This window comes from Pomacea canaliculata, linkage group LG1 (genome assembly GCF_003073045.1).
Source record: "Pomacea canaliculata isolate SZHN2017 linkage group LG1, ASM307304v1, whole genome shotgun sequence".
NCBI lineage: Eukaryota > Metazoa > Mollusca > Gastropoda > Architaenioglossa > Ampullariidae > Pomacea > Pomacea canaliculata.
Window position 1 is genome coordinate 24,293,456 of NC_037590.1, and position 16,365 is coordinate 24,309,820.

A 16,365-nucleotide genomic window follows, 5' to 3' on the forward strand; every position below is an offset into this window, starting at 1 on the left:
GGTTGATAAACATAGTACGTCATGTCAGGAAAGTCTTAATGAATATGTTAGAGGAACAAGACCAGAGAAGTAAAAGATTATTAAAATATAACTCAGGTTACATTTTATTAACAAGTAAACAACTCCAAACAACTGCAAGATAAACCATATAATTCTTTCACACCAGCATAACTAGAAAGATACTCGTCCTTATGTTCATTGTGTTCAAGAAAAGCAAGGCAAATGGATATTATCACTATCTGTCACATCAATCCTGACTACAGGAGCAAAACAACCAAGTGATGATGGATACTCTCTACAATAAGACATAAAAAAAAAAGCAGATCTGCTGTTTCTAATACAAGATGCCTAGTCTATATATATATATCTTTGTAATGCATCCATGAACACTAGCTTGTAATAAACAATATATGAAGATATGCCTGAAGATTTGGTTTTGCTTTATATGTTATAATTTATGTGGCCTAAAGCTTTACTAACATACAAAAGACTGAGAAATTGAAGGTGCAGTTATGTTAATGAAACCACACATTACCAGAAAGAGTGCACAAATGCTTGAAAACTGTCAGAAGTATTGATGCAAAATCAAGGATCAGACAAAACTTCTGAAAGGTATTACAGAAATGGGGTTCAAGTTCTCACATGACCAATGAAAAAAGAAAATAAAATGTGGACTAGGCTTTACAATAATAAGACAGGTAAGCAGTTAGAACAATCAAAAGTTCAACAACACATGCATCTAGCCTGCCTGCAGGTCAAGGAGCAAACCAAAGTATTGATGTTTGTATGCATGCATTCATGTGTATAAATGAGACAAAGAAAAAAATTATGGTTATAATTTATAGAAACCTTAATGTCATCAAAGAGTTTAACATTTTAAGCAATATCTATAATGATTGAAACATCTAGTTATTAAACATGAATTATTGAAACACGAAAACAGGCATATTTTATTGGAACTGTGCTTTACTTCCATTAAACTTTGTATGTAGCTCTGCTACTGCAGCTATTTTCAAGATTACTAAACCTGAAAATGAAAATTATTTGTTAATAAAGAACAGGTACAACTGAGATAGTGACAACAGAGCTGATAGCATGTGGCTTCTGATGCAGTAATGGTGTGTGTGTTGGGGGGTAAGGGAACAAAAAAAAAAACAAAAGCCCCATCCTAGATTAAATCAAAATAGATATGACAGTTAAATCTTTAGGAATTGTCTGCAATGATGATTATGATTACTTTCTAATGTTGCAGACAATAAATTTGGATGACTTGATTATCATAAGTACTTTTTACTTTTTTTTTGGTGACTTGATCATCTTAGTGATAAAAAAAATTCTTATGACTGTTGGAGTAGCACTAGTAACAGCTACTCTTTACCAGACAATAAATCAGAATATATAGCATACACTAAATAAATAATTATTTGGACATAGAGTGTTTGGATAGATGGAACCATTTTAATGCTACTCAAAGTTACTAGTTAAAATACTTCTTTTTTTAAAAAAAAGTAGCGGGGTTGTTTTCAATTCTTTGTTTGGAAATAAGGGCAAAGTGATGTAAAGTCTCTTTGGACCTTTCTTACTGAGCAAATGTTAACTGCAAAGGCAGCTACATACAAGTTATTTGAAAACCAGGTACCATAAAAGATTGTACCCTTTTTCTTTAGATAATATTCTTTATTGTTTTCTGGAAAGTGATGTAAAAATACTTTCCTTCTGTTGATATGCACTGCACACACTGATAATGAACTCCTCTTCGTTTGCTTGTGTTTCCAGGATCATTATTTGTAATTTTCTAGATCACCAAAGGTAGCAGATACACATGGCACATTATGTGACTGGTACAAGCAAATTGCTTTAAAGCAGCTTACTTTTTTGCTTTCCTCATAGCAAGAGAGTAGCAATTGTATTTACTCTCACTGAAAAGACTTTCTGACATGGTTCAGAGCATGAGGATTGTGTAGACGTAAGCATCTGCTAAAAAGAATGTTCATAGAAGTGTTCTAGTTAGAGTACTGTGTTCGTCTCACTGCAACTAAATTTAGAAATCAACTTTTGAACACCCATCTGCACTGATCATGGGTCTAAGGGTATTTCTTTTAAAAACTGTTCTTACAGAAAATCTATCAAAAAAGAAATTTAGCACAACTTTTCATTCAAAAACAATAAGCCAAAGGGATAAAGAAACTGAAAAGAAGTATTAGTGCATTAGAATAAGAACAGAAGAGTTAATGTCCAGCAGCAGGTTTTATAGTTAAGAATCATGTGCTCATTATACTATAGAGATGCAAGCTTGATTGTAGCCCGTTATTCATGGCAATGCATATCACAAAGATGTCCTTCAGTGCAAGAAAGGGAAAGATGAAATATGAAACTCTAGCTATCCTAGCTCTATGCTTTCTAGCATCGTAACACATGAAGATTAATAAAAGGACTGGAGATCTAATAAGAAAATGACAGATAAAGCATTAGCTATTACTGCTTCCTTCTAGTATCCTTACAAGTAATAAAATACTGCAGGTTTAATAAGAGAATTCATTCCGGCAGTGTTTCCTAAATAAAACAAAAAGCCAATAATATGCAGAGTCTGGTAGAGCCTATACATGCAAACATTCAGGTTCCTTACGAGCACACATTCCCATTCAATTTGGCAGACTTTACATGGAAGCTAAACAGCAGGACAAAACAATCATGCTCAACAACAAGGTCTACTAACATCTATACAACAGTTTCAGGACTGATCTAGGGATGGAATATGGAATAAGACAAGGCTTAATCAAGGAAGACCAATGTGAAGCTGCTCAGAATTTTGCTACAAACTTGCAGGCTTGTTCTGTGTCATAGCGTACAGAATGGACAAAATTATCAAAACAGATGTTGGAACAAGACCACTTAGATCTCATCTATGGCATGCACTGAATACTGAAGAACAATATCAACGTGCCAATCCCTTGCCACAAATCGCAAGGTCAAGACGACATGCCACCATGAGCAATGGCAAGGTCACCTACCTACCAACCTAGACAGCAAGGTCAGGGTCACACATCCGAGTCAAGGCCAGACACCCGGGATCTAGGCGGGAAGGTCAGTGACGTACCTCCAGGATCGGGGTCGTGTCGGGGCACCCAGATGTTGCCGTCTTCATCTTGGACTGCAGGGGTGATGCGAAGGGTGGCCCGTGCCCTCTGCTTTTGCTCCCTGGGACAGTTGTAGGGGTGGAGGGATGCAGCAGCAGGCAAGGCAGGGCCACGCTGGGGCAGTAGTTCCTTCATGTCTACATAAATAGCTTCATCCTGGTTAGGCGCTGAGGGCAGCAATGGATGAGGGTGTGAACTGCTAGAAAGAAGGGGAGGGGACTGTGTATGGCCTACTGGGCTACCCACCTCCGTCACAGGGGACAGCTGAGTCTTTTTCATTTTAGGAGGTATGAAAGGTGGAATGGAGGCAACATGGAGTGCTATAGCTTTGGCCTCCTCTTTAGCCGAAAGCATTGGTTTCCCCAAAGGTAGTGTCATCTTGGCTTTGATTTCAGCAATGTCTGTTACCAATGACTGTCGCTTGAGGTCCTGCAGTTTCTCATCATCAGTCTTGGATGATTCTGAACTGGATAAAGAGGAATGAGTGATTTTGTATGCAGTCAGATCACTGCAAGTTCGTGCAAGAGGGACTGCAATGTCCTGCTGCATATGCAGGACAGTTAACACTTGCAGTTCACTTTTACTGACATTTGCCTTTAAAAGTGGTGCCAAGTCTGAGTCATCTGATAAATCATGAACAGAGGAAGTGTCAGTTGGGTTGCTTTGATGTGCAGCTCCTCTACTGGTGGAAGCATTAGATTGATTAGAAGATTCTTCTGCATGTATGCACAAAGACTGTGATGCACCTACAGGTGTGGTGGGCTTTGGTAGAGATGGTGGTAAAGGAGGCGGTGCATCTCGTTTACTGGGAGCCGTTGCAGTAGGAGATGTTTCTTGAAAGCTAAGCCTGTTGGGAAAACTGGCTGATCGCCTGCGGCCAAGCTTAAGCTTATAGTTGGTTTTCTCTTCCTGATCTCCCTGTTCAGAAAGGCTTCGCTCAAAAACACTTGTGCGGTTTTTGGTGGCATTAAGATTTTCCTGACTATGTGTTGTGCCTTTGTCTTTGGAATTTCGACGCATCAGGCGAGCAAAGAAACCCTCTTCTTTTTTGGGAGGCTCTGGCAGAGGAACATTGTATTCTCTGCTGGGAATGAATGTGTTCACATAAGACTTGTTTTGTTTTTGTTCAAAACTCTTTAGGTTAGTGAAAGGGATGGCAGGACGGGCCCCATAGATTGGGATGTTGTCATGTTCTGTACTCAAGTTACTGGTGCTGAAGACCTGGTTATAGGAGGTTCTAGTGAATTCCCCAGCAGGAGTTGTGCTGACATAAGTCTGCAGGACTTCAAGGTTTTTCAGAACAACACTTTTACGCTGGGGAGGGTGTGGAGGGTGTGGAGAGAAGGTGGACATTTCCATATAGTTGCTTTCTCCAAAGGCATTGACCTGGGAAGAATCAACCTCTTCAGAATTATGCAACTCTTTAGGTTGAGGTGGTTCTAATTTAGGCCTGTTGGAGATACTGTCTGTCTTTGTTTCTTCTACAAACATGTTAGCCATATCCATATATCCACTGAGTACATCTGCATTTCCTCTGGACACAGCAGCAGAAACACCCCTGCATCTTGTCTTTGGACTATTGGTTATGAAAACAGTGGCAGGTATCAGTACTGTTTCTGTCTCCTTCCCATTGGACTGTAAGCATTCCTTTGCTTTTGATCGTGGCTGGCTTTTGGGACTTCCCATGGAAAGATAATTTTCTTCCATTTGAACTGAACCAGCATCAGACACACTTGAAGTTGGAGAATTGGGCACTGGAGAATTATCATGGCCATAGAACTTGCCCTGAGAACCCACTGATCGACTACGACTTCTGGCTGGGACCGGAGGAGTAAAATCATTATTTATATTTGCAAATCCTTGACTGCGTTGCTTTGTCTTGCGAAGTAGTACTGGACCTTTTGGTGGAAGCTCTGGGGGAAGTTCAAGGGGTGGAGTACTAGACCTTTTCCTAGGAGGTGGGACAGGTGGTGATGACACTGGCTCATTGGCGTATATCGGCTCACGCTGAGGAAAAGAGACAATTAGGGAGGGTGAAGAAGGTACAGGAGGAGCTTGTGTGGAAGGCGGGGAATCTAAATCCAAACTAAAGGCTGCTGTTACAGTTGCAGTGTGAGGGCGGGGATATGGAACAGGTGGGGCATAAGTCGTTGGTGGAGGTATGTCATCCATTTCTTGCAGTATATTCCCAGAAAGTTTAAATTCTTCAGCAGCAGCTGCAGCATTATTTTTGGAGGAAGGATGGACAGAAGAAACTCTTTTCTGATCCAATGGACCTGGGCCAATGTGAGTTTCACTAAAACATCTGCTTGGAGTGATGCCCACTCTGCCCCTGCTGGCACCCAGATTCGCCAGACTGCCTCCAACCAAGTTCCTATGTAGCCTATGTCCTAAAGCAACATGACTACCATCAGAACTGCCATTTCCTGGGAGATAAACATGACCACTATCCATTTCTTGATCATACTTGGCAAGGTTGACATAAGGCAGAGGTGTATTAAGGTGAGAGTTCAATGGAATCTTCTCCAGCTTAGAACGTAAATGGGGACTCAGTGGTGACCCACAGAGATCTCCATTACGATCTTGCTCTTTGAGTGGGAGCATGCAATTGTCTGACAGGCTGTTCAAATGACCTGCCTGGCCTGTAGAATAATATGTTTCTTTCCTTATGCTTGCACCAATTTTGGGTGGGAGGCTTGCTGCCTTTTGAGTAATTTGAGCTGGGGTGCTACTGCATGAAGAATGTTCCATGGAATGAATTTCACTCTCTGCCAAGTCTTTCTTCAATGTAAGGGAACCACATGTGTTAATCGATAATGTTTCTGCATCACCTTCTGGGTGGCAGCCCTGCAACATCTGGTCCAAGAGAATTATCTCCTGATGAAGATGTGACTCCTGCTTTTGTAACTTCTGAAGAGCTTCGGTTCTCTTGGTACTATCCACTTGTGCATTGACGATGGAGTCAAACACTGTGGTGTTGAGACTTCGAGGAATGCAGTACTCTCGACCATTCGGAGAGGTAATCACTCGGGCTGTTCTGATGGGCACAGTGTTCCCTTGGAGGTGACCTGTATGCTTGTTGACATGGCACTGATCCGACCCAACCACTGCACTATGCTGCTGAACAGATGATTTCCATGCAGGGTCACTTGATGCTGCATCATTGCTAGACTCCAGTGCACTCTCAGAATCAGGTTTTGAGGAATGACTGGATTCAACCAATTTGCGTGGATATTTTGGTGGCACATCATAAATGGCCATCAACCGCTGACGCTCTAAATTCTCGATGCTCATCAAGCGAAGCTTGTCTTGAAATGAAGCAGCACCCGATCGATGGAAGTCTGTTACGCTGACAGAATGCCTCTTGCGGCATCCAAACTCATCTTCTGCAGAGGCAACACCATGGCAACAGGCAAGCATGCCTGTGCGATCTGGTCCTGGACTATGAGCACCAGGCGGGGGCCACAAGGCTTCTGGTGAGGCAAGGCTGTAGTCCAACAGCTGTGAGCCTGCCGTGGAAAGACAAAGGGCCGTCACTTCTTGCTGCAACTTCCAACATCTTTCCTTTCCTATGTATTTTACATTACCTCACATTAAAAAAAAAATTATAAAAGTTTCTCAACTTAACTTTCTTCAACTTAAGGATTATTGTAATCTGACCCAGTGCACAAGGGTGATGGTAAGCCAGCAGATTTACAACATATCACATGATTTTGAAAGAGAAACTAAATCACCAAAAGAAATTAAAGCTATTTAATTCAGCCAAAACAATAAGCTGGAGCTTCCCCTGATGAGCAAAGAAATTACAAAGTATTTGTGTCAAAGCGGATGTAAATGACTGTTTAAAATATCTGTGATTCAATGCCTAACCAAATTCTGTGGCTGTGCAAGATTCAAAACCTTGGGTTAACATTGTATGTGTGTGCATGCATGCTCTCTCAACACAAACCCTCACACAGGGTGTCAATATTTATCCACAATAGAGCTGTATTTGTGTTTCTGCTAGCAGCACTAGCGACCTAGTACTGAAAACTATCCACATACTGCTGCCCTATATCTGAAACCCTCTAGAAATTCAAGTCCAAAGTATTAGCCCACCCTCCATATAGTCCTGATCTTGCCCCTACAGACTATTATCTGACTGATCCACTCAAGGAGGCATTAAGGGGTTGCCGGTTCACTTCAGACCAAGAACTGAAGGAAGCAGTGTATGAGCAGCTTGCTGATCAGCCAAAAATGTTTTCTTCTGTCCACATAAAGCAGCTTGTGCAACAATAGAAGGGCATTGAAAAGCAAGGGGATGATGTTGGAAAATGATGTCATTACACTAAAAAAATATTTTAAAAACGAAATATAGTTTGTAACTGTATTGTGGATAATTACAGATTCACCCTTGTATCTATAATGTGAGTGCACATGTGTATGCAAATATTGCCTACACACAGAGTATGAATGTGTGTGCACATGTGCAAGACAAGAGAAAGGTACGTGCATGATATGCAAAACATTTGTCAAGAGAATCTATAAATAGAGTAAGAGTTTATGGAACAGGATGGTCTTTATTTCAACACCACCACCCTCCCTCCTCACACACATATTTCTACATTCTAAAGTAAACATTTTTACTTTTAAAGGAATATTTCTACACAAATTCTGAAAGTATTTTATCCTTTCTTTAAAAGCATGATGGATTTTAAAAAATGATCACTTGAAGGACTATCATTATAGATATTAAAATTATTGCTTTGTTTCTTTGTTCTGAAATAAAATAAAAGGGAGACAAGCAAGCAGGACTCATAAGCTGAGAAACAAATTATGATTGATAAAATAACATGAGTAATAATAAAAAAGGAATATTCTGACAAGATCGACAAAGAATGGCTCTTAATAAGACCAAAAGCAAAGTGTGAAGCAAAAAACAACAAGCATGCTGATCAAGCAGCCTTAAAGAGTAAACAAGGATAAAATTATACACGAACTTGTGCTGTGAATTGAGAGTATAATCAACTTGAAAATTACTAGAATCAAAGCAAACACCATGATCAGTAAGCCAGTAATTGCTCAGCATTAAGACCGGAAAAACTGGACCATGACATGATGATGAAGATCAAAGACAAGCACTCACTGCTGCTATGTCATTATTTTCTATCAGCAATGCGTTATAATCCTACTTGCTTGAAGCAAAAGGAATCAACTGCAAGCTCATAATCTCAAAGTTGATGAAACCTATAACCTGGCTGATGTAAAAAAAAAAAAACACCAAAAAACATGATGACAAGGAGGCAGGATGGGGAAAGATGGGGGTGAAGATCAATTCTCATTCTTACAGGTACAAACTAAAAACTGCCACCTCTCACAGAAGTGACTATGACTTTGTAAATACTCTAAATATGCTCTCTTGTCACCCATCCCCCACCCACTGGGGAGTGGGGAAAACATAAGGAATAACAGAAAACAAAACTCAATGGAATTTGTAGTTCAAAGCTCTAAGATCCCTGGCAAAAGAGGAAAAAAGACTTACTTCGATTATTTGATGGCTTGAAAGAGGCCGAGGAACTGCCCAGACTGTTCAAACGTAGGATTTCTGTGATCTCCTCTGCTTGGTCTGTCTGAAGAGCATGTGCCCCTGTCCCTGTGAAGACCCACACCTAAGTTCAAATCCATTAGCAAGCCCCTGCTTGTCCTAAATGGCATCAACAAACACTGCTCAAATCAAGTTGCAACAATTTAATATTATTTTTTAAATCTTTCACCTACAGCACAAACATGGAAGACGCATTTAAAGCTTCATGAAAATTTTATCATTAATCAGGTGATTATCATAATGCTATGTTGAATGACAAATGCAAGTCATCGCCAGGAAAGAGCTGAACACTCTTGATAAAAACAGACCTTTACAATCAAAGATATTTCTGACCTTTGCCGCACCGTGATCCACCCTCAAAGCAAAACTTCCCATCCACTGTACCAAAACGACGCAGGTCTGTCACATTCCAAGAATGGAGAATGCGGGGTGGGACATGTGCTGTCAGACAGAACTGAAGGCCATGTATAAGAAGACGAACACCTTCCACAGATAGCCGGCTGCCAGAGGGAACTTTTACAAGCTGCACTGGAAACTGGAATTCTGCCAGACCAATAAAGACCAAAAAGCCACTTTCAAATACTACTGAAAACTGTCTAATGAAAGATGTAATTAAGACAACTTCAAACATGATGCATGCAGTGACTACAATAAGACAAGTACAGGCAAAGCTAAGCATAAACCTGTCAGAGCAAAGTAAGAGAATCATCATCTTAATTCCCTACGTGATGAGCAAGACAAGCTGCTCAGAACTTGAAAGATTTCTAAAAAAATTACTAAAGGCTTGATGTGCATGAGCGAGTAATCAAAGGTCACCTGTTAACTTTCAAAGGAGCTGCCATGATGGCTGACAGACACCTCCAATCTGGTGGTCAGTTTATCTATGATGCTCAGATATCTACACTTGACCTAAATGCTATAAAGATATCTTTTCTTACTGACATTATTTATTAGGTATTATTATTTATAAAAAATATGCAATAATATTAAATCTACAAAATGAAAAATGTAAGTCCCTCATTATTAAACAGTTGAAAATGTTCAATTTTGTAAAATTATAGGATGGTTTTATAAATTATATGAATATAACAGTCTAATTTTGGAACAATTCCAGCCAGGAAAACTGGGTGCAGTGATATTTTGACAATATTAGAATCTTGCTTAGGCAGCTGGTAGCTTGCAGTTAGCCATGGTTATGCTGCAGGTAAATTCAGCAGGTTGCTAAAGAATCACACAGCCAAACCATTATGTTGGCATGTGGCTGCTTTAACAATAAAAATTTTCATGGCTTACTAGCTCTGTCAAATCACAATATGCAGAGATTGAAAGGTTTTACCTGCACAATGTTTTGAACCTGAAGATATAAACACTGACACTCCTGTCATCCCTACTTCATCCATACACATTTTGTCACAAATGTTATCTTTATGGAGTCCCTTCCTCTCAAACCCAAAATTGACACTTTATATAAATGTGTACAGTGTTAGTACATATGATGTACACACAATGCCTATGTGGGCTGTAAGTCTCACAGAACTCTTATTTTTGATTAAAAAATGAAATAAATTACATTTTAAAATAAATTCTGATAAGTACTCAAAAATGATTAATCAAACAAATGTTATATGCCATTTACAAGCTAATGTGTTACTACATCTCTGGGATCCCTTGCATCAAAAATAAATTATAAAAACCCTGACATCTGCAGACTCAAAATAATGTTGTCAAAATAATCTGCACCCTGAATGCAGTGTCATAACATCTACAGAATGAAATGCTCAATGCTTGCTCTCCTGGCTTTTCCACAATTAGATGACCTCTCCTGCCAAATAAAAAGTATTAAACAAGGCATCAAGCAGTATCATAAACGTTTCTGCACTTATACTTAGAATCAGCACTGTAACAGAAAACCTTAGATGCTATAAGCACAGCAAAAAAAAAAGAGAAAAACTTTCAATTCTAAACTACACGGTAGTTCTTACATGAATTGTAACAGCACTTTTAAAAGTCACATAAATTTTATTTAATGCAGCTCTAGTGGCTGTGGTATCTTTTCAGTAACAGTCATGAATGCAATACTTCCCATTTTCTTTTTAAACCTCTGAACTCGTGGGCTGTGTGGTATAATCTTCAGGAGACTAGATGAACTCAAGGACAAACTGTGATAGGCAACTATTGATAATGAATTCTACCTGTAGTCTTCAGGCAGGCAGAGACAAGGGAACTGATGAAGGTGGGGTGTGTGGGCAAGGTTATAAAGTGTACAAGTGTTTTACTGCACTCAGTGTGCACCAGGCAGCCAGCCATTTGCAAATAAAATAATAGTTGACTGTCCTACAATGCTCTGCTAAAGCTGGAGGGATATTATTTGTAAGCCTGCAATTTTTCAACACATTTCCAATAGTGAGCCAACTTCTTGCCATCATCCAGGTTTATTTATAATTGGAACACCACCTCTCAACCTCTCAACCCTCTGCTGTGGCTGGCTAGGTTAAGACTTTCTGCTCTCTGTTCCTGCATTCCTTCATTTCACACAAGCGCCTCCCTCTCCTACTTGCTGTCAGTGAAAATGTAATCAAAATAGTATATTATATAAAGTCTTTGATGTAACTAAGGGACATTAACTGCTAAGATTCCTATCTCAATCCCAAGACTGAATGTCTCTGGAAAAAGCCCTTGCACTATAAACATGTTTTTGAACATATATTACCTATCATATGCTCTCTCCATTGGCTGCCAGTTGTGGATTGTATAGCTTACAAACTTTCCAGAGGTCATTCTCCTACCAAGCCCCATCAACTTCGAACAGATTACCCATCAGCCTTCGCCACTCTGATTCTCTTACTACCTTTAAGTCTAAACTTAAGACCATTTTTTAGAACCAGACTTCACTGTGACTCTGTCTTGACACTAAGAGTGCATAACGTGTGTCTGTAATTTACATTGTGTATGAGCAGTGTATGTTGTAGAAGTGAGCATATCTGTTATATGCAAATATATATATGTGCATGGTTGTTAATGATTTAGTCTATATATGATTTATGTAAAGCACTCTGAACAAACATTTTTGGAAAGGCACTATATAAATCCTCATCATTATGCATTGTTTCCATCTGCACAATTTTTAGGTGCTCCTTCATTTTTCTATAGCAAGAGGTTAGCCTTCATAATAAAAGCCACTAATTCTTTGCCGACCATGCCCTCATTAATTGAAAAAAAAAAAGCTATAACAATGTGCTGTTTCTATGTAAGATCACTGCTTCATTCGATTCTTCAAGAACTTTGCATATAAAAAAAGTAAAGCTTCCTCCCTCGCCCCCACAGCTGTATGTAGAGATCCAGTTGAGCAATGAGCGCCATGTTGTCTTTAATGAAGCAAGCGAACCTGCTGATGCCAGATCCCACGAGATGCCGGTGATAAAGGCTACAGGCAAAGGGTCGCATCTGCTCATCAGGTGAGCTCAACGAACGACAGACAACAACAGGCTAGCTGTGACCTCCAGCGCCAGAACCCAGGACAACACAAGGGGAGGAGGGAGGTGGAGGCCTTCAGCCCGCTTCCACGCAACAAGAGCCTCGCGTCCTCGTCGCCAAACACGCGACAGGAGAGGGCTGACCAGTGTAGGCAGGCAGACAGCCATACGCTGGGATAAAGCGGGGAAGTGATTCTTACGCGCACACTCGAGCACGCGTTCAAGTACACGAGAAAGAGAGACAGAGGCAGACAAAACAACCAAAACAATGCATCAACTGGCTGTGCGCCAACAGACGTGAAACACGATGACGATATCGCTAACCGCGGACAACTTATCGTCAGGTTATTTGCCGTCTCGTGCTCATAATGAACAGCGACACTGCACCGCGCCAAGTGGATTAGACTTTGTTAGCTTCTAGCACAGCAATGTTGTAACTACAGAAACAATAATATTTGCTTTGTCAGCTAATCCACAAGTCTGGTTTTTTTAAAGCGCACTTTTATCTCCGTGGCCATAGCTGAACAAACCACAGTGTACTGCTCAAACTCAGTCAAGGTTGCGGGGACCGACCCCACAAGGAGCTGGGGATTCAGTACAACGGTGGGAGACGAAACTGGGGCCGTACTTACAAAGCGAGGTAAGCAGTTGCCCTGGGGCAACATGGGAAACTCTAGGACAAATCTTGTTTCCGTGAAAAAAGTGGTGTGGTGCTCTGTGAACTATTGAAACGCTGCAATAATCTTCTGGAAAAAATATCACGGATGACAGATTTCTACTGCAGCAGTCAAGAGCACCAATTCAACTGATCATAATAGTCAAAAATATCAAATGCACTATTGCAGAATCTAGTCACAGATTAAGATGTTTAGGAGCTAGAGTTCCACACCTCGCAGTTCAGACCTATAGTCGTCATTAATCTGTGATAAAAGCAGATTATTAACTATGGCTCCAGTAGGACCGTTCTCATCCCTCAGCAGGGGCGGCCTTAGACATGTGCAAACTGTGCACCTGTACAGAGCTGCCACACCAATTTATATTGAATATAAAACAGAACGAAAACTACGACAAACATAGTTTTTTTGTTAATTAATATGCTGTGTTTATTAATGTTGCTAGAGTCGTAGCAGTAAGCTATATGTAATATTATATAGTTCTTCCGTAATGGCCGCCACTTGGTTTTAATGACATTGGCGGGCGTAAGGGCCACAGATTTTCTGCCCAGGGCCGCCACGAGCCGTCCCTGCCCTCAGGAAACAGTCGGGTGTGATTTAAACAAAGTGTGGTGACTCCACTTCTGTCTGCTAAAATTCACAACTGCGCTGAGCGACACCCTCACATTCTGAAAGAAGTGAGACTATTTCGCGACAAGTTTGACAAGCTGTGACATCCTAGATCGCTGTGACCAAAGAAGGACATTGAAGAGAGAAAAGAAAAGCAAAACCGAAGAAGTGAATTGTGCCATCAAGAAAGGGATGAAGTTAGCTAGGGAGAGCTAGGACTGAGAGTCAATGCCGGAACACAAGGATGGAACGGCATGAGGTAACAGCAAAAAAGGCTACCAACTACTAAGGACCCTCACTAAGACAGATCAGTACAAATTGGTCTTTTTTGGCCACATGACCCGGCACGACACCTTGTCAAAGACTGTCCTTCAAGGCATCATGGAGGGAAGTCGACATCGCGGTGGTCAGAGGAAGAACCGACTTACGAACGTCAAAATTGGACTGGTCGTCCTGTACACGACCTGCTGACTCGCCCACAGTAGGCAAGTGGCGGCCTGTCACCTGCCGCGTCTCTCCAGGTGATCCCCCCAACGACAGGTATGCCGGTCAAGAGGAGACTGACGACTAGCTGTGAGACAATTTCGAGAAAGTTTTACAAGCTGCGACACAAATTCGAGACAAATTCCTGCCTGAGAAGTTCAAGGGTTAAAAAGTTTCTCGACCGGGCTAAAAAAAAAAAAAAAAAAAAGCCCAATCGGAAAAAAATTACAAATGTCAGTGCCATACGACATGTGCCAGTGAATGCACGAGATAAAAGTTTAGAGTTCCTTATGACAGCTGCCGGCGAATGCATATGACAGACTTGCAGAGTACCTTATAACAGTTGTTACTGAATGCACAAGACAGTCATATGAAAGCTGTCAGTCAATGCACAAGGAGGCGTCAAGAAGTGACAAGGCTCCACAAAGCCACTGGTCTAGGCGGAGGCAGTTTAGAGGTGGCCTTCTGTGAAGGCCGTTTATCAAAGGCGCGACGCTGTTCTCCGCTGTGAGCTGTGCTCATTCTGACCAGAAATGCCAGATCCCCACAGTCCTGCTCCCATGCACCGCACACAAACAGGCCCCGATTACCGACTCCTTACAGTCTACATCTCTTCATCTTGGTGCGACTGGTACCGTGACCCACGTCTCCGATTCGCCTGACAGGGTTCATGGCCAGGCCGTGTTGTTGACGTCGCCGAACTGTTGACTTTCTTCGCGCCTCTGCCGTTCATTCTTTCATCCCCACCTCCCTCATCCCCTTCTCATAACGAAGAGATTCCTCCAATAAAACGAGCGAGAAAATCTTTCCTACTTTTTAAAAATGTAGCCACAAAAATCCTGGCAAATCTGTCAACACCAGACCTGCGCCCCGCTTTCTGCCACTCTCAGTTGCTGATCTCCCTCCACTTAAGTCATCAAGGACCTGCACTTTGGTACTGACACCTACAGCTGCATTGTAAGACAGGTGTGCATCTATTCGGTTCCTTGATGTGCATGCAAATGGATGTCTTGTAGTGTTTGGTTATGTTGATGTCTGGTAGTTTGTGTCGGGTAAAAAAAGATCCTAGCTTTCTACAACGCCTTGCGCTGGTACAAAGGGAGCAGTGTTTGTGTAGAGGGACGGTATGAAGAGAAAAATCTGTTTCCGACACATTCAAGTGGCAACCACTACAGTTTCTGAACACACAGCAGTGGTTCATTCAGACAGAACAGGGTACGGTGAGAACGCAAGGAACATGAATGAGTGCGCGTGCACACGGTCAGGCCTGGGGGAGGAGATTGCTGGGAAAGAACTTGCCACCCCCCAAATCCCTCAACAACTCCCATTTCGACTATCTCCGTGGGAAGGGGAGTGCCGAGGGGCAGGGCTAGTTGGGGGGTAACAGCCACCTCGAGTGCTGGTTTTCGCGGAAGGGCGCGGGAAAAGAGAGGTAATGGGCTGCAGCTGGTGAGACACTCGACGCTGCTGTGCTGTGGGCCCGTCATCTTCACATTCGTTATCTGGTGATCACCAAACGGGCTGTCTCAAGGCATGGCGTACATACACACTTGATACTAACTACACATAAGTACTGATACTACCATTGGCCACAATGGCTCTGATTAACCTACGTCCACAGATGGCTATCCACTGGCAGGCAAGTTATACAATAAAGGTCTGGTTTGACTCCAAAGAAATTTGATATGCAAGTTTGGTCAAGCATCCCTGTTCTCATCATGGCTGCACCTTGGGGCTTATCTCCCTTCTCCTAAGAAACGCCCCTTTCAAAACAAGTTTTACGGCAGAAAAGCTTCAGCTTTCCCTGATGATCTGAGTTTCCAATCTGAGAAGGCACGTTCGCATGACTTTATGTGCGTGTGTGCAAGAGAAAGAAAGCAAGGGGCTTACTCTGACCGGGTACGCGAGGGTCAAGTTGTGCAGACGTGATTACTGTTACACTAGTCTCCTGTTTTCACAAGAGATGCGAGACGCTATTTTGTTATTACACTAGCATCGTCAGCATTTTGCGTGCCTCAGACGAATACGCCATGTATCTTATTTGCCTTTCTAGTTCTCGCTAACTGATAGGTCACTCACCTTGACCCAGACTGCGCCTGATCTTAACCTCAAACAAAATGAGGTTTTCTCTGTTGTCGAAGGCCATGACTGCGATGTGCTTCTGGCAGATGATGGCAAGGACGTTGACCTCCTTGTCGAAGGAGAAGCCAGACTCCAGGCCGTAGTAACCCTCCAGCATGAGAGAGGTCTTGACCCGCCCCCCGGCCCGCAGAGACTCGTGCACATCCTTGTACAACAGCAGCTGCAGACAGTCTGAAAGGAAAATTTTTTTTTAAATTCTGTAAAGGCTGACAGTTAAACTGCACATAAAACTCCTATAGCTAAATCTTGTCACTATATGGTGT

General features: G+C 41.8%; 1 protein-coding gene across 4 annotated transcripts in view; it reads right to left on the bottom strand.

The window, feature by feature from the left end:
* Positions 1–16,365, bottom strand: part of LOC112559481 — a 34,889-nt gene that overhangs the window by 9,501 nt on the left and 9,023 nt on the right. Inside the window, exons 3-6 of one of the 4 annotated variants that reach the window (XM_025230779.1) lie at positions 16,040–16,273; positions 9,055–9,264; positions 8,659–8,769; positions 3,098–6,646 (exon numbers count right to left, since the gene is read on the bottom strand). In XM_025230779.1, coding sequence (XP_025086564.1) covers positions 3,098–6,646; positions 8,659–8,769; positions 9,055–9,264; positions 16,040–16,273 — 4,104 coding nt within the window. Of the gene's footprint in view, positions 1–3,011; positions 6,647–8,658; positions 8,770–9,054; positions 9,265–16,039; positions 16,274–16,365 lie in introns of all 4 variants that reach the window. The other 3 variants (XM_025230796.1, XM_025230787.1, XM_025230805.1) reach the window with 3 other exon arrangements.